This window comes from Bos javanicus, chromosome 13 (assembly GCF_032452875.1).
Source record: "Bos javanicus breed banteng chromosome 13, ARS-OSU_banteng_1.0, whole genome shotgun sequence".
NCBI classification, from domain to species: domain Eukaryota; kingdom Metazoa; phylum Chordata; class Mammalia; order Artiodactyla; family Bovidae; genus Bos; species Bos javanicus.
Window position 1 is genome coordinate 72,767,870 of NC_083880.1, and position 24,947 is coordinate 72,792,816.

General features: G+C 51.0%; 1 protein-coding gene across 4 annotated transcripts in view; it reads left to right on the forward strand.

Annotated features, from left to right (window-relative positions):
• HNF4A (hepatocyte nuclear factor 4 alpha) overlaps nt 1-24,735 on the forward strand; it is a 66,496-nt gene extending 41,761 nt beyond the window's left edge. For 2 of the 4 annotated variants that reach the window (XM_061437670.1, XM_061437668.1), the window contains exons 3-10: nt 666-760; nt 6,988-7,094; nt 7,981-8,136; nt 12,022-12,109; nt 12,992-13,147; nt 15,976-16,212; nt 20,315-20,467; nt 21,534-24,735. In XM_061437670.1, the coding sequence (XP_061293654.1) occupies nt 666-760; nt 6,988-7,094; nt 7,981-8,136; nt 12,022-12,109; nt 12,992-13,147; nt 15,976-16,212; nt 20,315-20,467; nt 21,534-21,676 (1,135 nt within the window). In that variant the 3' untranslated portion in view covers nt 21,677-24,735. The remainder of the gene's footprint in view (nt 1-665; nt 761-6,987; nt 7,095-7,980; nt 8,137-12,021; nt 12,110-12,991; nt 13,148-15,975; nt 16,213-20,314; nt 20,468-21,533) is intronic. The other 2 variants (XM_061437671.1, XM_061437669.1) reach the window with 1 other exon arrangement.
• The last annotated feature ends 212 nt before the right edge of the window (nt 24,736-24,947 follow it).

Genomic DNA, 24,947 nt, shown 5'->3' on the forward strand with positions numbered 1-24,947 from the left:
GTCCTCCTTCAGAAGCATCTCCCCTTCTGGGTAACAACAATAATAAAATAATAGCAGCTGTAGTTACAAGCTCTTACTGTGAACAGACACTGCACTGAGCCCCATTTGGGTAATTATCTCATTTTCACCTGTCAACACCCCTCTGCAGAGGTTACTATTATTATCTCATTTTATAGATGAGGAAGCTGTGGCTTGGAGAGGACTGGGAATTTGCCCAAGGTCACCCAGCTTGAATCAACGGCAAGCCCGGGGTTGCCAGGGCACCACCCAGAACCACGGTGGCGCCTGCCTGCCTCTACTCCATATCCCCCTCCAGAAAGCGGCTTATGTGGACCAAGTACTGAAACTGATTCACAGCCAGTAGCCTGCTCTGGGCTTTTAATAAGATACGTGGGAAATAGCAGTGCCTTCTACTCATAGCTGAGTGATCTGAGGCCACGTGTCCGCTCTCTGAGCCTCAGTTTCCTCATGTTTAGGGGGACAGGGTTGGGCTCTCAGAGAGTCCACAGGGCCTTTCCAGCTCCTGGTTGGTTAGCTGGAGGACTCCTGGGATGAAAGGTTTGAGCAAGGAGCCTGGGGGTCAACCAGATGGCCAGGATCCTAGTTGAGCCCTGGGGGGAGGAGGGCTGTCCTTTCTTCCTCCAACCACCCCAAGCCCTCCCCAGGTTTAGCCGGCAGTGCGTGGTGGACAAAGACAAGAGGAACCAGTGCCGCTACTGCAGGCTCAAGAAGTGCTTCCGGGCTGGCATGAAGAAGGAAGGTGAGCCTCGGGCCCCGCCTTCCGCCCCTGCCCCACCCTCGCCCACAAGCTCCTGACGGCCATTTACAACTGTGGCCACAACTTTATGACTCGGTGACAGGCCCCAGGGTGACTGGCTAATGGCTGAGAGGAGGGAGGGCCTGAAGATCTGACCATAGGGAGGGGCTGGGCTTGGTCTTGAGAAAGATTCCGAGAGATAAGCTCCTACTTTCAGCTACTCGGGTTCCCAGTGCCACCACCCCTGCCTGCCTTCACCACCGCAAGGCAGCCAGTTTGGGTGTTATTTTTTCTTTTTTTAATGTGATTTTATTTTTTCATTTTTTGGCTGCACTCCTCGGCATGTGGAATCTTAGTTCCCTGACCAGGGATTGAACCCACACCCCTTGCAGTGGAGACACAAAGTCTTAACCACTGGACCACCCCGGAAGTCCTTGGGTATTTTTGCTTAATATACTATTTCAAGCATCAGGAAAAACGTAGAGAATGACATGACGAACTTCCATGGCCCCATGACTAGACTCAGCAAATGTGAATGGGTATGGGGCGGGGCTCTATCTCCCATCTTCCTGTTCCAGGGTCAAGTGCCTCAGTTCCTTAGTCTTTGTTCTTGGGTATCAGATGAGGCAGCGTCCTCAGGCTCTAGAGAAAGGGAACAAGGCATCAGACTCGTTCTGGGTGGAGGAGGCTGGGAGTGCTGGGGCACATTTATTAAGGTGTCTCCTGCCACCAGAAGCTGGGCTTTTCCACCTGGCTGGGCTTTCCCACAACTGATAGTTCTTTCATTATCATGACAGCCCTGTGGGGCACTATCATCACCCTAGCTTTTTCATAGACAAGGGAACCGAGGCCCAGAATGGGTCAACAACTTGCCCGAGGCCCCCCCAGTTGGTTGAAGCAAGCTCCGAGGTGTGAACCCCGAGCTTTGGTCTTGAGCTCAATGCAGTTTGGGTGATAACCTCGATGCTGCCTGCTATGCCCTCCGGACTCTAGGAATGTTTGAAAGTTTTCTAGCCCACGCTCAGGAAACAAACATCTTTTAACTGCTTCTCTGAGTAACTTGAGCCCATTTTCAAATCCCTCTGTCTCCTTCTCTGCTCAGTGCACCTTTCCCAGCCCTGAGACTGGCTTCCAGACCTTCACTTCCAGCCCGCAGCTGCGGCACACTAACCAAAACCCTTGGTCTAGTTCTGCACAAACACACACCTGCCCCACCCCACCCCCAGCAGGATCCTGGGACCCAGCCTTCTCCCGGCCAACTGGGAAGAGGGGGAACTTGGCTTTGGCAGTCTACCCTCCCTGACTCTGCCTTTGAGCCCCTGTTTCTCTGCGCGCCTCCTGGGAAATATCCTCTGGGTCTCATCCCTATAGGGCCCTGAGAGTTTATGACCCCTGCTGTGAAACCTGGGCTATGACCCTCAGGAACACACCATGATGGTCACACCACGATTCTCATCTGGACCTCAGTGGTTCTCAAGAGCAAGGAGAACCTTTTTCAAAGGACAGATGCCCCCCATCTCTCCCCCACCCAGTTTTCAATGGGATTGCACCACTCTTACCTTGAACTTGAGCACAACTTTGTCGAATGAGAAATGTTGTGAATGAGGGACTTTCCTGGCTGTCTAGTGATTAAGACTCTGTGCTTCCGCTGCAGGAAGCGAGGGTTCAATCCCTCGTCGGGCAACCACTATCCCGCATTCGACAGGCCCTGGCCACCAAAAAAAGAAAAGAAATAAATAAAAGAAATGTCATGAATGGGAATATGAGGCATGTGTGATCAGCTAGGGGCTTTCCTGGTAGCTCAGCGGTAAAGTATCTGCCTGCAATGCAGAAGATGCAGGAGACCCAGGTTCAATCCCTGGGTTGGGAAGATCCCTTGGAGGAGGGCATGGCAACCTATTCCAGTATGCTTGTTTGGAGAATCCCATGGACAGAGGAGCCTGGCGAGCTTATAGTCCCTGGGATCACAAAGTCGGACATGACTGAGCACACACACGTGAATAGCTAGAGGCAAGGAAAAGATTGAGAGCTACAGTCTAAGAGCCAAACGGTTTAGGGTTCTAAGAGCCAGTGATTCTATCAGCTCGACAGCCTGAAGATTTTATATTTGAGAGAATGAATCTCTTGTGTTAAAATTTCAAGCGTTGTGACAGGCGGGAGGGAGAAAGGTTGGCAGCTCACCTGAGCAGACGGCCACCTTCCTAGGTTGTAGGTAGCCTGTTCCTGCATCTCACTGGTCTTTAGAGATGTCTCTTATTAAACATTCAGAGTCACTTTCATGTGTGTGGCAGATCACACACTTCAGTGAAGTTTCTGCCCCATCTGGGCTTCAGTGTTCACATCTATAAAATCACAGAGGTGGATAATGAACCCTCCTTCCAGCTCTGTGAGTCTTGCTATACGCCCACTGATCTACCTGTGCAAGTACACACTGCCCACCAGGACATGTGTGTTTGTTCCCTGGTCCTCCCACTGGACTGCCACAGAGTCAGCAGGCCCAGGGGAGGGAGAGTCCGCAGCCATTCTACCTTGGCTTAGCCTTGAAAATAGCCAGTAGCTTCTTATCTTGGAGAAGGTGGCATTATGCCAAGAGGAGAGGAGGATCGGCTAATGGCAAGCGTGTGGGGGCTATAGTAAAGGCTGGTAGTTGTTTGCACGCTTGGGTTAACCAGGAGATCCTGACACATGCAGTGGGCTCAGCTGCTTTGAGAACAGGCCAGGGTAGCAAAGTGTCCCACTACCACTGTGGTCAAGTTCTGGGAAGTAAGGGCATGACTAGCTCTTGTTGTTATTGTTCATTTGTTAAGTAATGTCCAACTCCCTGCTACCCCATGGATTGCAACACGCTAGGCTTCCCTGTCCTTCACTATCTCCTGAAGTTTGCTCAAACTCATGTCCATTGAGTTGGTGACGCCGTCCAACCATCTCATCCTCTGTCGTCCCCTTCACCTCCTGCCCTCAGTCTTTCCCAGCATCAGGGTCTCTTCCAATGAATCAGCTCTTCACATCAGGTGGCCAAAGTATTGGAACTTCAGTATCAGTCCTTCCAATGAATATTCAGAGTTGATTTCCTTTAGGATTGACTGGTTTGACTAGCTCTACCTAAGTCTTACAGTCCCAATACCCCTCCTTGGCTTGGCGGGAGGTTCTCAGAGCCAAGAGAGATTCTCGATGGAAGCCCCAGAACTGGGAGAGTTAGGACCAGTTTTTATTTCCCTTCCTCGATGGCCTTAGGAGAATCTAGAAATTAGAACTCCAAAGTTGTCCATGAGGACAAGAAAGCATGGATTGTAAATGTAGCATTCATAGACCAGTCGGTGTATAGGAGGTCATCAAATCTTTCCACTTTACAGATAGGGAAGTTGAGACCAGAGGTGATATGATCGGGTCAAGGGCAGAGGAAGTCAGGACTATACCTCGGGCTCCCCAGAGCTGAGCAGACACCAAATTCCCTGGATGAGAACTAGGACTGATGGCCTTGGGAGGCACCTGGATTTGGTCAAGTCTCTGAAACTTCCTCTCAACCACAGAGAAGGGCTCTGAATCTCAAAGTCTTGTGAGTTTGGCCAGAGGATATTCCATGGTGATCAAGTAGGTTAAAGAACAGAGACTCTGGGAAGAAATCTGGGGGCCAGTGGGCCCAATGGCAGGTCCCAAATTCTTTTCTATAAACCTACACCTACCTGAGCCTGAGCTGTCAGACCCAGGACAAATGTCTGACACCCGGCTTCGAAAATTCAGCCCAGGAATCAGGGCGAGGGATGCAGGAAGTACAAGCTGGCAGTAGGCCAGGGGCCCACGGATGGGCCCTACCTGGGATCCCCGGCCCAGCCCCCCCTCCCCACACCCCCAATCAGGGGTTCTCTCGGAAGACAGGCTCGTCCTCTCCGCCTCTGCCCGGGCCGGTTAATATTCAATAGAAGTTACATTAGGTCCCCGACCCTGCTAATACTGAGCAAACATTTGGAAAACATCATTCCGTGACTGAGCTCGCGCCGGGCACTGATAACGCCGGCCTAACCTTGAGGAGCCCAATCCCCAGCTGCTGACAGCAGCCCTTTTCTTAGGCCCGCCGCCACTTGGCGCCCTGGTGGGTGCGGGCTGGCAGCCGTGGGAGGGGTGTCGCAGGCGGGGTGGGACCTGGGCAGGGGAGCGCTGCTTGGAGTTGGCCCCCCGTCCAGGGTGGTGGGTCTGAGAAGAGGAGTTTCTTACCTTGGGACCTCTGTTACATCCCACTAACTCTGGGTTCCCTTTACACTATCTGTGTTTTTATTTTTTTGGCCATACCACGTGGCTTGTGGGATCTTTAGTTCCCTGACCAGGGATTGAACTTACGCCCCCTGCATTGGAACTGCAGTCTTAGCCACTGGACTTCCAGGAAAGTCCTACACTGGCTGACTTCCCTTCTCTGATTTCAACGTTCCATTGAGAAATGGGGTGTAGATTGCACCCGAGAAGCAAAGCTTGTCTCCTTCTGCACCTTCTTTCGGCCACTCAACGGATATTTATTGAGCACCCACTGCGTGCTAGGCTCTGTTCTAGTTGCTGGGACTATAGCAGTGGATGAAAGGGAAGATATTCTGGCTTTCTGGAGCTTTCTTTCTCTTAGACAGACAGAGAGTGAAGAAAGGACAGAGAACAAGTACCAAGAAGAAAAATAAAACAGGAGAAAGTGACAGAACCTGCAGGAGGGGTATCCCCGTCAGACAGGGTGGTCAGAGAGGGTGTTTCTGAGAGGTGATATTTGTAAGGAGACGCGAGTAAAGGGAGAGGGAGACGCTTAGTTGTGGGGGATGGGGTGTGAGTGGGAGGAGAATTCCAGGCAGTGGGAACAGCAGTGGCGAAAACTTTGATGGAGAGTGGCTGAGTGAGTCCCAGAAATGGCTGGGAGGCAGGTTTGATAGAGAGAGTAAAAGTGAGATGGGGGAGATAGGACCACTGTGAGAAAGGGTGACCTGACTCCAGGTATGATGGGGAGGTCCTGGGTTTCCGCAGTGGAGGGATGTGACCTGAGTCGGGTTTCAGGGGATCCCTTTGTCTTCCGAGAGGTGCACAGACTGCAGGGGTAAGGCTGGAAACAAAGCGGCCAGAGAGGAGGGTCTGAACTCCCCCAGGACCCAGCCCAGAGTGGGAGCTTCAGGTGGGTTTGCACAGATTACTGACAGCATTTGGAGTGTGTGGTGGTGGTGGTGGTGGTGGGGTGGTGAGAGAAAGAGACATATAGCGAGGCCCCCAGGCTGGGAGGAAGAATAAAGCTGCCTGTTCCTGAGATGGGAAAGACCAAGAGGAGCAGGTCTGGGAAAGAAAAGGCTGTAGATGGGGAAAGGCTGTAGATGAGGCCCAGAGAGAGGGTGTGGCCCCCACCAGCACACGGAGACTGAGCGGTGAATCCCACCAGGAACCCAGGTCTCCTGCAGCCTCATCCTCCCTTCTTACAGCTTCAACAAAGGCCTCACAGGTTCCGAGGGCCTGTCAGGGAGGCAGAAGGACCATCCCACATCTTAGGCCAAGGCTGACCCGAGTAGAGATGCAAGGAGGTGTGGGGCCCGGGTGGACAAGAGGCCCCGGATCTCTGAGTTCCTGGGAGGGGAGCCCCGTGGTGGGGCAGGAGGCAGCCAGAGCTTTTGCGAGCTGTCTCTGGGAAGGTCAGCCTAGAGCACATGTGCTTCCTACTGATGACAGACCCCAGGGCAGATGGGGCCTCCAGACCCCCTTGTCCAGGCTTCTGCCTCTGCACTCAGGCATCCCTGGGCCATCTCCATCACTCAGAGCAATTCATTTTGCTTGTCTTATCCACTTGCACCTGGAAAGGAAGGGACCCTTTTCTAAAACACAGCTTGAAAGCCTGTCATCGAGACACATCTCCTGTTCAAAATTCAAGACCCGCCTGAGGCCCTCTGCCAAGTCATCCCAGCCTTGCATGCCTCCCATGACGGGTAGATCACTCCTCAAGCCACCCTGTTGTGTGAGGAGCAGTGCTGGTGCTGGGAAAGTTCTCCCACAAGCTGGGTGAGGAGCCATTGGCCACCATCCCCACACACTGATCTGGGCTCTGTGGCCTGGACACTCTCCCTCCTGTCCCCAGCTCCCACCTCCAAGTGCTTTCCCTTTGTTCCTGGACAGCCCTGCAGGACAGCCCTCCGAGTTCACCTCTCTCCCCTTGTCCTTCAGCCACCCCTCCTGGCATGGGACCCCTCTCCTCCCGCTCACCTCCCTCTGCCTCCTCACAGCTGTACAGAATGAACGGGACCGGATCAGCACTCGCCGGTCCAGCTACGAGGACAGCAGCCTGCCCTCCATCAACGCGCTCCTGCAGGCTGAGGTCCTGTCCCAGCAGGTACCAGGGGAGCCTCCCCCACCCACCTGGGGCCCCCTCCTCCCAAAGAGGAATCTCAGCTCCACCCCTTTCCTTCCCACCCGGGCCTTTAGAGCAGCAGACGGGAGTGCCCTTGAACATCACGAAGGGAAACTGAGTCCAGGGTCACACAGCCCATTTAGTAGCAAAGACTCAGACCCTGGTGGCTCAGACGGTAAAGAATCCGCCTACAGTTCCCTGGGTTCCATCCCTGGGTTGGGAAGATGCCCTGGAGGAGGGGATGGCAACCCACTCCAGTACTCTTGCCTGGAGAATTCCCATGGAGAGAGGAGCCTGGTGGGCTACAGTCCATGGGGTTGCAGACAGTCGAGCACGACTGAGTGACTAAGCGCAGCACAAACCCACTGCTGGCACCTAGCAGCTCTGTGGGGCCCGCATTGTGCAGGCCAAGCAGTCTCTGAGATTGGCTTAGCCCCGAGAGAAAAGAGGAGTGGACACTGTGGCGCACTGGGGCTCAGCCAGCCCCCCTTGCTGTGTGACCTTAGGCGAGTTGACTACCTCTCTGGGCAGTGGTATCTGCACCTTCCGATGAGGATGGGGACTTTTGCCCTGCTTCTCCTCTAGGGCCAATGGGTTTCTTAGGCTTCAGAGGAGCTGGTGGAGGAGGAGGTAGGGGGCAAGCAGCAGATGAAGGCCCAGAGAGAGCCGTCTTCCCCCATAACTGCCTCCTTAGCATCCTCCCTTTCCGGTTTGCCCACAGCTTCCTTCAGAGCTGAGAAGGCACCCACAGTCCAGCTCCTCTTTCCCAGGCAGGGAAGCTCTCTGAGTGGGTGGGGGCTCTGTGCAGGGGACAAAGTATATGGAGGGGAGCCCCAGCCATCCCAGCATTTTCCTTCGTCCCCGCTAGATCACCTCCCCTGTCTCCGGAATCAACGGTGACATTCGGGCGAAGAAGATCGCCAGCATCGCGGATGTGTGTGAGTCCATGAAAGAGCAGCTGCTGGTGCTCGTTGAGTGGGCCAAGTACATCCCAGCCTTCTGTGAGCTCCCCCTGGACGACCAGGTGAGGGAGGACGCGGTCTGCAGGCAGTGCGGGCCCTGGGTAGGTGGGTCCTGCTGCATCCCCCCCACCCCGGATATGGCCTTGGGCTGATTCGATTTATTTCACAAACACGCGTAGAGCTCATGTGTGCATGGAGCTGTTTAAATCACTTTACAAATATTAGCTCATTTAATCCTTCCGACAACCCTAGGTAAGGTAAGTGCTATTATGACCATATCATATAGGTGAGGAAACTGGGGACACAGAGAGGTTAAATAACTTGCTCAAGGTCACACAGCTAGTATCCAACACAGGCAGAACTAGAACAAGCAGGCAGGCTTCAAAGTCCAGGCCCGTAGCCGCTGCACTGCTGTATCCGACAGCTCTCCCAGGTAGGATGTGGGTAGGGGCTCAGGGGCAGGGCCTAAGCCCTGGCTCTAAGAAAGGTTCTCTCTGTGATCTTGGACTAATTACTTCCTCTCCCTAAGCCTCTGTTTGCTCATCTGTAAAGTATGAATTGTAATATCCCCTTCAGAAAGCTGTTGGGAGGATGGAGAACATTACCATTTGAAAAGTGTCAGTGGTGTAATGGGACACCCACACAGTCCTGGCCTCCCTAAATGTCAGTTTCTTCCTTGTATCCCACCAAGATGGATTTTCATTCAGCAATTTTATTTCCCAAACTACCTTCTTTGGAATACCAAAAATGTCTTAGTGGGGCTGAGGGATGGGGTGCTGAGGACAGTCGAGTTCCTGAGTACCTGCTCAGGAGGCCCTGAGGCCTCTGCAGACATTTTTTTGTTTGGGAAAGAGGGGCTGAACTGGGTCATCGACTCAGCTCGGATGGAAGCGGGGCGGCACCAACGGACAGTGTTCCAGATACCGGCTCCTGGTACATTTGCTTCTCTGTTTTGCAATTCTGCACGGAAGATTGGCAACATGTCTCGGTCTCTTAAAGTTTCTCAGAAGTCCTCAGGCAAGGCAGCTGTTGAACCTTGGGAAGCCCAGGGCTTCTCAAAGTTCTCTGGGGCCCAGGCGCTCCTGGAATGCGTTTGCATCCCGTGGTGAAACAGGCTGTGAAAACCCTGGCTTGGCTGGTCCTCACCCTCACACAGAGGCCAGATCGGATGCCCTCTCACACGGATTCCTCACTGCTTCGGGAGGGATGACAAGGCAGGGATCTTGGCCAGGCTGCCCTGGCCTTCTTCCCTGTTCCTCGTGTTCTGGCCTCCGTCCCCTCTGCTGGAGAGGCTCCATTAATGTTTAATCCCTCCTGTTCCTTCCCAGGGGCTCAGCAGGACAACAAAATTCCGCCCCCCCAAGCTAAGCAATTGTTAACCTCCATTTCCCACCCAAAACCTCCGTGGTTGGGGCTCAGAGCATTCTCAGAGAGCAGTGATGGGTGGCCAGTAACATAGCATAATCATTAACATCGCCACCCACCACCTGCCCACCCCCAGAACAGCCATGTTAGGGGGCTGGACCCAGGGCCAAGAGGGTTCCCAGCTCCCCATTCATAGTGTATAAGGAGCTTATCCTGCCTGTGATGGGTGGGGCACAGCGGGGAGAACTGGGGGATGTTGTCTGTCAACATTGCCCCAGGAACCAAGTGTGTTTGCTTCTTGGTTTGTTTGGGGCATTGACCCACTGAAACCTAGAAGGCTGGATAGCATTGGATAAGGGGATGGAGGCTTGAAGGGAAAGAGCGATTTGCCCAAGGTCACAGAGCAAGACAGCCACAGGATTCAACTCTAGGTCTTCTGTCTCTCGATCGCAAAGACACTGGAGTAAGTGACGAAAGTCCTGCATGGTGCCTGGCGTGTAGGAAGTGCTTGATAATCAGCAGGCTTTGGGCTCCTTTGTCCTGCTCATGGAAAGGGAGTTCTTGCCCTCCTCCAAGGCTGCTTGCCATTCCCCCTCTTTTCCTGTCATCCTCACCAGGCTTCACCTTGGGGGTTCACAGACGTGGTAAGGATATGGCTGCAACAGAGGCTCAATCTGGAAGGATGTTAAGTAGAGTGGCTCATCCATTCACCTGTCCCTTCATCTTTCATCCAAACAAATATTTATTGAATGCCTACTATGTGCCAGGTGTCCTCCATACCTTAGAACTACCTCACGTCCTTAGCAAGGCCTTTTATGATTTACCCCGTTGCTCTTCATCACATGAGCCTCCTCTTCCTTTCTTCTTCCCTCCTTCCGTCCATTGGTCTATTTCTTCTTTCTTTCTCCCTCCCTTCCTCTTTCCTTCCTTCCTTCCTTCTCCTCCTCCTCCTCCCTCCCTTCTTTTCCCAAACAAGCATCTGGCACTTGTGGTTTTCATTCAGTCTCTCAGTCGTGTCCCAGTCTGGTGTGAGACCCCGTGGACTTCAGCACACCAGGCTTCCCTGTCCTTTGCTGACTCCTGGAGTTTGCTCAAACTCATGTCCATTGAGTCAGTGATGCCATCCAACCATCTGATCCTCTGTCACCCGCTTCTTTTCCTGCCCTCAATCTTCCCCAGCATCCCCAGCATCAGGGTCTTTTCCAATGAGTTGGTTCTTCTCATCAGGTGGCCAAAGTATTGAAGCTTCAGCTTCAGTGTTAGTCCTTCCAATGAATATTCAGGACTGATCTCCTTTAGGATGGACTGGTTTGATGTCCTTGCTGTCCAAGGGACTCTCAAGAGTCTTCTCCAACACCACAGTTCGAAAGCATCAATTCTTCAGTGCTCAACCTTCTTTATGGTCCAACTCTCACATCCGTACATGACTACTGGAAAAACCATAGCTTTGACCGTACAGATTTTCATTGGCAAGGTGATGTCTGGCACTTAGTAGGCACTAACATCTGATGACTTCAAGAATGAGCAGTCCAATGAATTAATGAATAAAAGCATTTTTGCTTCCTAGTTTAGTCTGCTAAAGGATTTCCAAGCTCCCTAACCCTGCCTTGCAGATAGGATCCTTGAGGCTACTAGCCTATGACCATTTGACCAGCCCCATCCTTGATCCTCATGCAAGCACTGAAGCAGGTGGTTCTGAAAAGGCAGGCAATGCCCTCCTGTGGGCTGGCAGGGCTCCCACCTGCCAGACTTCAGACTCAGACTTCAGTCTTCCAAGGCCTCTCTGTCCTCTCTGCAGGGAAGGGGTCGGTCAAGCGGATCCCTGGCCAAGGACCATTGCTCACACGCTTTGCCTCAGAAACCAGCATCCATGTCCAGATTCTTACAACAGAATCTAGAATCTTCCAGCTTCAAGTGGGTGGATGCTCTAGAGATCTTTTGGAGCAGTGATTTCCCAAAGACAACCATGCATCAAAATCAACTGAGGAGCTTGTTAATCTCAGATCCCTTGGGCCTACCCCAGACAAAGAGAATCAGTGCCTCGGGTAGTAAGGCCCAAGAATCTGTGTTTTACAAAACACCCTTCATCGTGTTACATAGCTGATCCATGAGTAGGAATTCAGAACCCCCAAAAAAACACTAAAAGTTTTATAACTTTTTGGGTTTGTAGACCCTCTTGAGAGTCTGATGAAAGCCTTTAAGTCTCTGCTAACACACACACAGAGTGGTGTTACAGTTTTACCAGGCACACAGACACACAGACGAGGCCCAGAGGGGAGAAGCAGCTTACCCCGAACGCAGCAGTTCAAGGGCAGAGTTGGCATTTGGTGTCCCGGCTCGAGCACAGGTTGTCTCCCCTTTCAGCGGTCAGCTGAAGCTTTTCCCAGTTTCTAGTTTTATCAGTTATGAGAGGAAGGCAGCCATTTTCTGATGCCCATCTTATCATTCAGGCAGGTAAAGGCAAGCAGAACACTAATGCTGACTTGCTCAGGGTCATTGAGTTGGCGGGGAGCAGCCTCCCCACGGGTGTAGATGCCTTCCCAGGCATGTGGACACCGGACGCCGTCCCCTCTCTCTTCCAGGTGGCCCTACTCAGAGCCCATGCCGGCGAGCACCTGCTTCTCGGAGCCACCAAGCGCTCCATGGTGTTCAAGGATGTTCTGCTTCTAGGTGAGGATGCTGTCTGCCCAGCCAGGGCTCTGCAGGAGGCATGCTGAGCGTGGAGCGCACCTGGGCATGGGAGATTTCCCTGGTGGTGTGCAGAGTGAGGGAGGCAGATCAGAATGGTCCTGTCCTCAGTATCCTCAACTGGATACCGGATTCAGATGCAGGGAAATGTGGACTCGAGGAATTAAATTCCCCAGCATTCATGTTACAGCACAGTCAGGCTTAGCCCTGGGGTAACCTGTGCATTCAGATGTACTTTCTGGAGAGGGAGCAAAAGGCAGTCAGGAATGGCACAAACCCCCAGTCTATGTCACCTATGCCGTCATAACATGTTTGTTTATTACTCTAACTTCTTACATAGGGCACACCGTGGGCCCTAGTCTGAGTACTTTACAAATACTAACCCCTCTAGTACGACAACCCAATGAGATAAGCACTATAATTTTATTCCCATTTTACTGATGGAAAACTGAGGCACAGAAAGTAATTTATCCAGATAGATCTGGCTAATCAATGGAAAAAGCAAGATTCAGTCCAGGTGGTCTAATTCCAGAACCTGAGCCCTTATGCTTGGTGCTTTTATGCCTCCCAAGCAGCCCTTGATTGTCATCAGTCTTGTGGTCTGTTGTCGCCACTGAAGAATGGAGCTTGGGTGATATGAAAGGGGTCCTAAGAAGTCAGGCTCTGGGCCCACTCCAATGCCTGCAAGTCACTCATTCCTTTAATCTGGGCCTTGGCTTCCTCATCTGTAAGATGGGTGTGACAGTCCCCACCAGCCCCTCCTTCCGTGAGCAGCTGCTGCATTATAACTGCAAACAGCAAAAGCTAGAGGAGAGAGGTACACCCCGGTGGCTTCCCATCCCCTCTCCTTCCTAACCCGTCCAGGCAATGACTACATCGTCCCTCGGCACTGCCCGGAGCTGGCAGAGATGAGTCGAGTGTCCGTGCGCATCCTTGATGAGTTGGTGCTGCCCTTTCAAGAGCTGCAGATTGACGACAACGAGTATGCCTGCCTCAAAGCCGTCATCTTCTTTGACCCAGGTACAGCCCACGCCTCCCACACTCCCCTGATGCTCCAGACCCTCTGTCGGACTACTCCCACTGGGCTATGAACCCCACGCTTACCACCCCACCTCTCTAGTACAACAATCAGGAGAGGACATCTTTATCAGCTCCATTTAACAGATGAGGAAAATCAAGGCTCAAATGACTGATGTGACGACGGGGCACACTGACTCCAGAGGCTTGGTTTTTTTCTTTCCCGTCTTAACCTTTCTTGGGCTTCCCGGGTGGCTCAGAGATTAAAGCCTCTGCCTGCAATGCAGGAGACCCGGGTTCGATCCCTGGGTCGGGAAGATCCCCTGGAGAAGGAAATGGCAACCCACTCCAGTATACTTGCCTGGGAAATCCCATGGACGGAGGAGCCTGGTGGCCTACAGTCCATGGGGTCGCAAAGAGTCGGACACAACTGAGCGACTTCACTTTTACCTTTCTTTCCCTTCCTCTCTGCTTTCTGTTCCTTACCTCCTCCCATCCTCCTTTTCTTTCCCTCAAAATTTTTTTTATCAAAATAATATCTGCACATACTTAAAATGGAAATAGTCCTCCCCACTCTACTTTTCCTGTCCAAAGCCTACTCTCCAGGAGGAACCATTTCTGATTCTTTGTACTGTTTCTTTTTATTGCCACCTCTCCAGCTCTAAATAAAATGCTAACCCTTCTACTTCTTGATTTATCCATTTTAGAACATATTTTTTCCTCCTATGATAGATGAGAATTGTATTTTTCCCCATCACTCCATTTTTTCTCTCCCATTGTCCTAATACATTTTTCTTACTATTTCAGTGTCTCTACTGATTGCCTCTATAATGTTCTGCGCCTATGCTTATATTTTTTTGTTCCATCACTTGTCGGCAGTATCTCTTAACCTTTCATTAGCAGAATAAAGAGAATGTATTTGCATTCTCCCTCTTCCATCTACTAAGCCTCCAATTCCATTTTCACACAACGTCTTTTTTTTTTTTTTTGAAGGTTTTTTTCAATGTGGACCATTTATAAAGTCTTTATTGAATTCGTTACAATATTGCTTCTGTTCTCTGTTTTGGTATTTTGGCTGGGAGGCATGTGGGATCTTACTCCCAGACCAGAGATCAAACCCACACCCCCTGCCTTGAAAGAGGAAGTCCCCACCACTAGGCCACCAAGGAAGTCCTGTACAACATTTTTGTAGTTGTGATTTTGTGCAAAACCTGTTTTCCTCTCCTGATGTCAAGATGGGCACCTGGGCTCCAAAGCTTCCTTGCTTCCTTCTGTCCTTCCATGTTGGCGAGGTCCTACCTCGTGCCAGGCACTGTCCTTAGTGCCAAGCCCTCTCTGAGTGAAGATTGAGTCTAGTAAGCATAGCGAGGAAGCAGAAATGAACACTGTGTATGGAGCACTCACTAAGGCTCTTATTGATCTCACTTGTTACTTGCCACATGGTATCTATGAGATAGGAATTGCTATTATCTCCATTTTACAGATAAGAAAATTGAGTCATAGGAAAATTGATAGACTTGCCCAGGTCACATAACTAGGAAATGGCAGAGCTTGGATTTGAACTTCAGACTCTTTAGCTCTCAAGCCCATGTTCCTACCTATCACATACTATTCCTGGTTTCTTGAGGGGATAAGATTTCTAGTTCCAGTTTCCTCCAGAGCCTGGACTAGGCTGTGTACCTGTGGTGCTTAGCATGGGCCTGGATGATAGTAACTGCTCAGTAAAATGTGCAGGATTACTGATTCAGAGTCAGGGTCAGCAGCCTGGTCTGGAGGGGCTGGTGACCTAGGTCAGGGCCGGGCATGTGGGTGGTGCTCAATAAATGTTTATTGACTGAATGATAGAATGCACAAATGTGGCCCAGGAGAGAGACAGCCCTGCATTGGAAATGTGGGTGAAATTCTCTTCCAGCTGCTTACTTTATCCATAAAAGACATAAAATAGATGTCTTCCATGAAGGTGGAGATTAACTATTGAATAACCACTTCGATCACTTTCCTGGTTAAGAATCTAAAATGTATCCATTGCTTTTTGTTTTTTTCATTCATTCACCCTTCCATCCATGTACCCATCCCTTCATCTAGTTATCTGTTCAACAAATATTGACAATGCATGGTGCTGGGTGGTGGGTTTAAAAGATGTGTGTATGCCTGTACAGAGATCACAGGCTAGTGGAAGAAACATTCCATCCTGTGTGCCCAGTAGTGACAAAAGAGCCACAGAAGTTTGGGGACACCATGAACACTCAGAGTGCAGAGCTGGTAGGATGGAATGGAGAAGGCTTCACAGAGGAAGTGTGATCTAAGCTGAGACCCCAAGACCACACAGGCCAGGGAGCAGGCAAGTGGGGAGACTGATTGAGGCACCAGAAGAAGCAAGTGCTGAGGCCTGGATTGTGGGGCTTTTTTTTTTTTCTTTTTGGCTGAATTGTGAGACATGTGGAATCTTAATTCCCCGACCAGGGATTGAACCAGCATCCCCTGCATTGGAAGGTGGAGTCTTGACCACTGGACTGCCAGTGGGGCCTTAACCGGGAGTCAGGAGCTCTAATTCCACATCATGGATCTGCCAACAAGTGGTTCTGTGGTCTGGGCCAAGTCCTTTCCTTTTTGTGTGCCTTGGTTTCCCCATCTGTAAGATGAGAAGGTTACAAGGTACCCTCTTGGGAGTGTTCCTGAAGTCTTGCCGCAGCACTGCTAGGATTCCCTAGGTGCCCTCGGGCCACTAGGTCTCCCATCGGAGCCCCTGGAGTAAGGGGACATTGGGTCCCACCTCCCCAGACGCTCCGGGTTGGCCCTCTGCCTCCCTGGCACAATCCCTCCCATTGCAGATGCCAAGGGGCTGAGTGACCCGGGCAAGATCAAGAGGCTGCGTTCCCAGGTGCAGGTGAGCCTGGAAGACTACATCAACGACCGCCAGTACGACTCGCGTGGCCGCTTCGGCGAGCTGCTGCTGCTGCTGCCCACCCTGCAGAGCATCACCTGGCAGATGATCGAGCAGATCCAGTTCATCAAGCTCTTCGGCATGGCCAAGATCGACAACCTGCTGCAGGAGATGCTGCTGGGAGGTTAGTGTCCAGCCTGGGAGGGGCTGAGAGGTGGGCGGGGCTGGAGGCCGCTTCTCCGAGACCAGCCTCACTTATGCAGAGCTGCCTTCACCTCTCAGCTCCATCACTTCCTCACTCTGTGAAAAAGTGAAAGTGTTAGTTGCTCGATTGTGTCAGACTCTTTGTGACCCCATGTACTGTAGCCCACTAGGCTCCTCTGTCCATGGGATTCTCTAGACAAGAATACTGGAGTGGGTTGCCATGCCCTCCTCCAGGTGATCTTCCCAACCCAAGGATTGAACCCAGGTCTCCTATACTGCAGGTGGATTCTTTACCATCTGAGCCAGTGGGCGGGGCTGGGAGAGGTAGCCTCTCTAAGAGACAAGCCTCATGTAGACCTGAGCTCACCGCTCAGCTCCATGACTTCCTTGCTCTGTAGCTTTGGGCAAATCCTTTTATCTACCAGAGTCTCAGTTTACTCATCAGGAAAATGGGGACAATGGCCTGTTAATTCAGGTGCTGAGAAGTTACCATGTTCCAGTCGCCGTTCTAAGTGCTGGAGGTTCAGCAGAGAACAAGAGTCAGTTCTCCCAGAGGTTGTGTATGAGTGTATATATGAGTGTGTGTGTGTGTGCGCGTGCTGGTGTATATTAACACTCGGGGGAACAGATGATAACTGAGTATATAATAAAGAGGGCAACTATAAATTTTGAAATAACCAAGTATAACTGAAAGGGGGCCTCTTTAGATAGGCTGGTCAAGGAAGACCTCTCTAAAGTGGTGGCTCTTATGCCACAGATCTAATGGAAGGAAAGATAACATTTAAAAGCCAAACAAGAAACACTCTAAGCACAAGTAACCTAGTGCAAAAGGCCCCGAAGCAGCAGAGGGTTGTGTGTTGGAGAAAGATAAGATTGTGAGGCGAGAGGAACTGTATGAAACGAAGATAGAGATTGGGAAGAAACCAAATCATAAATATAGTCTTAGAGGCTGTGGTTAGAGGTTTGCATTGTATTCTCATCGCAACTCTTAAAAGAAAAGTGGAAAATCAGACTAATGTTTTCAACAAACTATCCCAATTGTGGATAGAAACTGAACATCAGAGGGAAAATGGAGACTGGAAACCCCTGAGAAATATCACTGTCGTCAATCAGGAGAAGGACAGGGAGGCTTAGACCAAGACATGACTGGAAATTGATCAACACAGATGCACTTGAACATCTATTTGGAGGAAGAACTCACAGAATTTGCTGATTGATCAGACAGGGGCAATAAGGGGAAGGGTAAGAGTCAAGGATGAAACCTGCATGTTTGCTTTGAGGAACAGGAAAGGTGGTGGAGTAATTTATTGAGACGGGGAGGACTGGGGGAAAAAAAAAAACAATTTGAGACTGAGGGTGGGGGTGGGGGGTGAAGATCCACTGTAGAATTTAGTGAAGCCTGAAATGATTATTAAATAGTCATGTTGAGTTATCCAGGAGGCAGATGGATATTTGAGTCCGTTCCCCAAACAAGCCCAAAGTTGGGGATAAGAGGCAGCTTAGTGGTGTCCCAGAAACCAGATGCCAGAGAAGGAGATGGAGGAAGGTCTAGCCAAGAGGATAAGAGAAGAGCCAAGGGAAGTCCCGAAGCCAAGAGCAGAGTGTGTTTTAGTGGGGACAGAGCATTGAATGGTGTTAAATTCCACAGGAGGGGGAAGGAGGCTCTTGGCGATTGTGTTGAAAGCAGTGTCAATGGGAAAGGAAACCAGGGGAGGATGTTGCAGACTGAGTGAGCTGGAAGGTGGAGAAGTAGAGACAGCAAGAGTCAACTGCCTTGGGGAATGTTTTGCTCAGAAGGGAGCTGGGAGAGAGCCAAGGCTGATCGCAGGGGAGTGATTGTGATGCTGTGCCGTGGAATCCTGGCTGGACTAAGAGGGATGAAGACAGGTGACAGGCAGTGAAAAGTGGGGGCCAGTGAAATGACAGCCTCAATGGGGCTGAAGAATTTTTGCAGGGATGGTGCTAGAGGAAGCGAGCCGGAATGATAGGAGGCAGGGTCTAAATAAAGATGCTTGAACGTGAGACTTTGGAGGTGACGTGATCACTGGTGCTGACCAAGGGCAAGCTTTCTCAACCTCAGTGGATTCTTGGGTCTGAATCATTCTTTGCTGAGGGGGCTCTTCTGTATCTTCTTTGGGCACATGACTGGCCTCTACCCGTGGTACGCCAGTAACACTCCTTCAGTGGTGACAGATACTCAGATATTGTCAAAGGTCCCCCGAGGGGCCAAAATCACCCCTAGCTGAGAACCACTGTCACATGGTAACTCACTTTTTTCTCATTTTGACCCTGTGAATGCAGGGTCACCGTGAATCAGGTGTCACTGAGGCTAGGATCAGCAAGGAGCCTGTGTGCTATTGCCAGATAAACTTTGGGTAAAATAATTAAGCTCTTTGGGCCTTGTCATCTCATCTGTAGAATGAGGTTAATAATGATACCCGGCCTTTAGGGCTGTTGTGAAGGTTAAATTATGTCAAACCTGGAAAACGCTGGAAAACGGTACCTGGCACATAGTATGTCGATAGCTATCACTGAAACAGATGTACTTTTAAACTTTTTTCTCTATTTATCTATTTGGCTGCATCAGGTCTTAGTTGCAGTATGCAGGATTTCTGTTGCATCTTGTGGGATCTTTTGTTTTGGCACTTGGGCTCTCTCGTTGTGGTGTATGGACTTATTTGCACTTCCCAGGTGGCTCAGTGGTAAAGAATCCACCTGCCAGTGCAGGAGCCTCAGGAGATGCAGGTTTGATCCCTGAGTTGGGAAGATCCCCAGAGAAGGAAATGGCAACCCACTCAAGTATTCTTGCCTGGAGAATCCCCCAGACAGAGGAGCCTGGCGGGCTACAGTCCATGGCATGGCAAAGAGTCAGACATGAATGAGCACAACAGCAACACAAAGTGGGATCTTAGTTCCCTGACCCGGGATTGAACCCAAGTCCCCTGCATTGCAAGGCAGATTCTTAACCACTAGACCACCAGGGAAGCCCCTGCAACAGTGTATTTTAAAGACCCCTTTCAAGCCCTAAAATTCCATCGTTGTTGTATTAGTGCCATAGCCTATTACTAGACCATATGCTATATATATGGTACTGTCATTCTCTTGACACATTTTCTTGAGGCAGTTGCTGTGTTCCAAACACTTTGCTAGGATCTCAAAGAGAGAAGAAAGCTACACCTGTAATTGTAATGTTCATAGACAGAAGTGATTGTTCCCCAAAGATTGGTTACAGATAAGTGACTATGTGAATTCCAAGGAAGGAGAAGTTACTTTCTACTGAAGTAGGCAGAATCAGGAGAGGCTTTCCAAAGGAGGGAACGTATGAGTTGGAATTTGGACTTGGGGATATTGGTGGGGGTGGAGGAAGTGGGGTAGAAGGCATCTTTAGCGACACAGGAGCAAAACACAGAGCTAGGTCAGTCCAAAGGATGTGGAGATGCTATAAATAGGCAAGTTGGGCTTCAGATGTGGGGGATGAGGCTGAAAGGTGAGTTGGGACCAAAAGGTTAAGGACTCGCATATCAAGGAGTTTTGAGAGACATTGATTGGATCCATTATATTAACATGCAATCAATACACCGCTCGTTGCAATATCTAACTGATCTCACAGCTTCCTCATATACCCTTTGTTCCTTTCAGATTACTTTTGTCCTCTTGGTTTGTGAGTCCTCTTAATACCTTCATGAAGCCTGTGAATAGGAATGGAAACCTCAGTTTGTGTGGGGGCATGTTCCGTCATGTCTGACTCTTAGTAACCCCATAGACTATAGCCCACCAGGCTCCTCTGTCCATGGGATTTCCCAGGCAAGAATACTGGAGTGGGTTTCCTGTCCTACTCCAGGGGATCTTTCCAACCTAGGGATCAAACCTGCATCTCTTGTGTCTCCTGCATTGACAGGCAGATTCTTTACCACTTCGCCACCCAGGAAAGCCCCAGTTTCCTAACCCACAAATAGGAGCCCAATAGGCATCGTGAATATTGGATGAGCAGGTTGACGGCCACCCTTGAGGACGGTGGTGCCTCAAGACCCATGGCCTTTATCCCAGACTCTGCATCCTCACTGAGCACCTTCTGCCTGCAGGGTCCTCCAGTGAAGCACCTCATGCCCACCACCCCCTGCACCCTCACCTGATGCCAGAGCACATGGGCACCAACGTCATTGTTGCCAACACGATGCCTGCTCACCTCAGCAACGGACAGATGTGTGAGTGGCCCCGGCCCAGGGGGCAGGCAGGTGGGCAACTTGGGCTCTCCCCTGGAAGGGGTGAGGTTGGGTCCTGAGAGGGAATGTGGAGAAGGTTGGGTCTAGAAGATGGGAAATTGGGTAAAAGAGCTCTCTGTGCTCCAGGGTAGGGAATGAGGGGTGAGAATGTCTATTTGTTGAGGCTGCTTATTCAGTGAGGTGATTGACAGCTTCCACTGAATGGAGCCGTCCTTAGATGAGGCGATCCACTGGGTAGATTGGTCGAGGATGTCCACTGCAGTGAGGATTTCATTAGGTGATGTTGTCCACTAGGTAAAATTGTTCACTGAAGTTAGACTTCCCAGTTGGGTAAGACTGTGCACTAGACGACTAGGTGAGACTCTTCACTGGGTGAAGGCTTCCACTGGGCTAGACTGTCCTCTGAGGTGAAGTCTCACAAGAGTGAGTTTGTCATCGGGCAGGGTCCTTCAAAGAGGAAGATTATCATTGGGATGAGAGGGTCCGCTAAAATGAGATCGCATTTCATTGAGATTGTTCTTTGGGAAAGTTGGCCTTTGAATAAAGTTGGCCAAGAGGGTCATAGTCAAAATTACGTTCTGAACTTGTCATGGGGGTGGGGCCATCAGTTTCTGCTACTCATCTACCTAACTATCAAAGGGAGAGTATTTTTTGAGCCAGTTAGCCAGCCCCTTGGGTCTCATCTACTGCTCTTCCTTTTCTCCAAGAAAGCTTGATCCTGTCACATGTCCCACGGTCCTTAGGGAGACCTGGACCCCAGTTTGGGAGAAGCATCCAAGTCTGTATCAAAGGGTGGAGGAGATGGGGGTTGTAGGGACGTGGGCAAAAGGTTCTAACTGCAAAACCTCACCCAGCTATAGCCTTCCAGACCTGATGGAACTTAGACTTCGTGATATGGGGCTCAGAAGGTTTGGGCTGTAGCAGTCCTTAGAGATAATCTAGTCTAATTCTCTCATTTTGTAGAAGAGGAAATTAAGTGTCAGAGAGTGGGGAGGACTTCCCTAGTGCTCTTCATCGACCCCCACCCACAAAGGGCTGGAATTCTGAGCAATCCCTGTCTGTCTCTTTGCCCCTCCAGCCACCCCTGAGACTCCACAGCCTTCACCGCCTGGTGGTTCAGGGTCCGAGCCCTACAAGCTTCTGCCCGGAGCTATTGCCACCATCGTCAAGCCCCCCTCTGCCATCCCGCAGCCGACTATCACCAAGCAGGAAGTCATCTAGCAAGTCAATGCGGGGCGGGGGCTCTGCTGATCCCCCAGCCCCCTCCGAGAGCCCCTGATGGTCACTTGGTCACAGTGAAGCAAGCTGTGACCACGGGCCAGTCCCAGAGCAGTGATGGGAAGGGCGAGGACCCTTGAACTCGGGCTGTGGGTTGCATCCCACTGCCCCCCTTCACCATTTGCTCTGGATAACGGGGCTGTGACTTGGGGAGACCCCAGCTGGAAAATCCTCTGCTGCTTGGACAGCTTTTCTCCTGCTGAAACCACTGCCTTCCCCTCATCCTTCGCCTCACTTCTTCACCCCCAAATGGCTGCCACCTGGAGACGACACGAGACCTTGCTGAAGCACGGCTCCCTCCCCGCTCAGATTGGTGTAATGTTGGACACAGAGCCCTTCTGGGCTGGGTCACATAGTGGCTCCTCCCACATCCCTGTTCTGCTGCCGCAGCCACCACTGTCCCCCTTCCTTAGTCATCCTCGTTTCTCCAAAGCCACCTCTCCAGAGGCTGAGGACGACGTGCAAACAACACCCCCAGTCATCCCGGGAGCGTTTGAAAAGCACTGACTGGAGCTCGGTGCAGCGTGGGAGACTCTCGAGCAGGTGGATGCCGTTTTTCCTCTAACCCCTGGCTCTTCCCTTCTTCTGGGACTTGGGAGGGTCCTTCGGGTCAGAGTGATGGTCCCTGTAGGCTGCTGAACATGAAAGAACAATCCAGGGTGGACACTGCAGCCAGGACCGAGGGGGAGGCGGGAGGGGTCAGAGAAGGCAGGAAGGGGCAGACCATCCATTAGGCCTTTAAGGAAGGGCTGGATTCTGGCTGGTGGAACAGGTGAGCCAGAATATTCTAAGAGCAGACAGCCTGGACCAGGCAGGGAGGTCAGAAGGAGGCCATGGAAGGAGGTGATGAAAGATGGGGCTCTCTGGAGGAGAGGGGGTGCACCGGACAGCCTGGGGATCTTGAATGCCAGACGGAGGCATGGCGACTTGGGTCCCCAGGCTGTGAGTAGCTGGAGAGGGATGTGCAGGGAGCCGAGCTTTCAGAAACTGGAAGATCACAGTCCTCCAGAGGTCAGAAGTTTGGGAGAGAGCAGGAAGGTCAGATGGGGCCTGACCGTGTCATTCAGGTGAGGGAGATGAAGCTGGGGATGGAAAAGACAGATGGGTGAACCTCAGGTGAGAGTGGCAGGGAGGAGGAATTATCCCACCAGGCCTGTCTCGAGCGCTTCCTCCCGGTGCTATCTTAAGGCACTTGACCTGCCCCATCTCCTTTAATCCTCTTTATTACCCAGAAATTGTTACTGAAGAAGGAATTGAGATCTCAGTGGTTAAATCATTTTTCTGGAACTCACACAACTCACACAAGTGACCCAGACTTGATCCCAGATCTGCCAGGCTCAGGCACACTTAGCCTCAGTGGTTGAACATCTCTGAAAAGGCCCCTTCTGTCCTTACTGGGATTGAGTTGAGGACCTTCCTGCCTGCTTCAGCAGCCTTGGAAGCCTCATTCTCCCCAGAAGCCCTGCCCACTCCCAGGACTAAGATTGGCCTGAGGCTGCATTAAAGTCCACTTTGGGTCCAGAATCTTGTTTGCTGATAAACATGGAGAAGTCATGGTTCCTGGACTCCTTTTCTGTCTCTTCAGTCCCTAAGTGTGGGGAAGGGGCATTCAGCAGTCCATTGTGAGATGGACCAATGTGACCTGGCATTCCGGAAATGGGATGGTGTGAGTTGGGGTGGGGGAGAGGTAAGAAGAACTGGGTTTGAGACCCACTCTGTGGAGCATCACTCAGGGTACCTTCTGAAACCATTAAACCCCAGAATCGAACAGCCAGTACTCATCCATGCAGAATTTTAGAGGCTTTGTGAAAATTTTGGAAAGTGCCACTGCCTAGTGGGAATTAAAGGGATGTGTCCTGGAACTGGAGCTTAGGGAGGAGAGTGAACAGTCAGACTGACTACCTACCCCCCACGCAGGTTTCTGAGTGGATGCAGGCAGCACCCCAGTGCCCCCCAAATTCTATCATTAGGGACTGCTTTTTGTGAGAGAGGCAGGAAGGGTATTGGGACGGGATGTCCGAGAACAATCACCACATCTGCAGTGCTGTCAGAGCTGGGGTTTCCCCTTCCACCAAGCCAAGTCCTCGGTCCCAGGAAAGGTTCTTCCTTGCTCAGGGCAGCCCAGCCTCCCTCAGCCACCCCTCATTCCTGGGGTGTTCCCCCCAAAACCCCAGCCAGAGTGCTCAGATGGGTTTGGGGCAAGGTGGGGAAGCTGGGATCATTTCTGATCATTGTCATCCCCTCTTTGCCACCCCGACCCCCTCACCCTGCCTCACTATTGCCCAGACTTCTGCCATGGGAACAAAGCTGAGATAAGAAGTTCCCGTAGGGTGGGGTGGGGTAGCTGTGATTTTTAACGGTAGCCAATCTTCTGGGCCAGGGGCCAATTCTTGGCCCCAAATCAACCTCCCTGGAGGAGAAATCCATGCCACTTTAATAATTTTATTGCCACACAGGAAACACAAAGAGAATTTACTTTTCTAAAAGACTTTAAACTGAGGCCACCACGTTGGAAAAATCTTTATTTTCACTACCTGAGTCGTGATCCTAAAACATATGATCTCATGGACTCGAAGAGGGTTGGAGGGCAAGCACAGGCCCTGTAATTCCTCCACTGAGACAACCTCTTCTCTGGGCGGCTCTCAGTAGCTTCCGGAACCCACACGGCTCTCCTGAGGGTGGACAAACGGGAGCAGAGCCTTGGAAGTGGATGCTCCTCGATTTCTTGTGATGACCAAGCCAATTACCTTTGCCAAATTGCTCCGTGATTTGCCTTGATTGTGATGAAGTTAGAAATTCACATTGAGCAGTTCTGAAAGTGGGCTGGCGTCCCGCCAGACTCATCAACATCTTCCCATGGCGGATGTCATCGGGTCCTGTGCTGTCCCCAGAGCCCCTGTCACTGCCCCCCCAACGGGGCAAAGAAGCAAAAAAGATTTCTTACTCTTGTGCGTTTTAACAAAAGTTTATAAAAAGAAATAAATGGCACCTATGTTTTCTAAGTCCTTGGATGAGTGTCTTTTCTTCCCTTCAGGTGTTAGAAATAAGAATGAGAATATTCAGATAGTTCTTTTCTATATGCAGAATGCTTTCATATCTGTTACGGTTTTTTCATCTTCTCAAGGTAAGCAAGGTAGACATGATTACCTCTTGCTTTATCAATGAGGTAAATGAGGCTCAGGGAAAGCAATTTTCCTTGAGAGGTGGGAGTTGA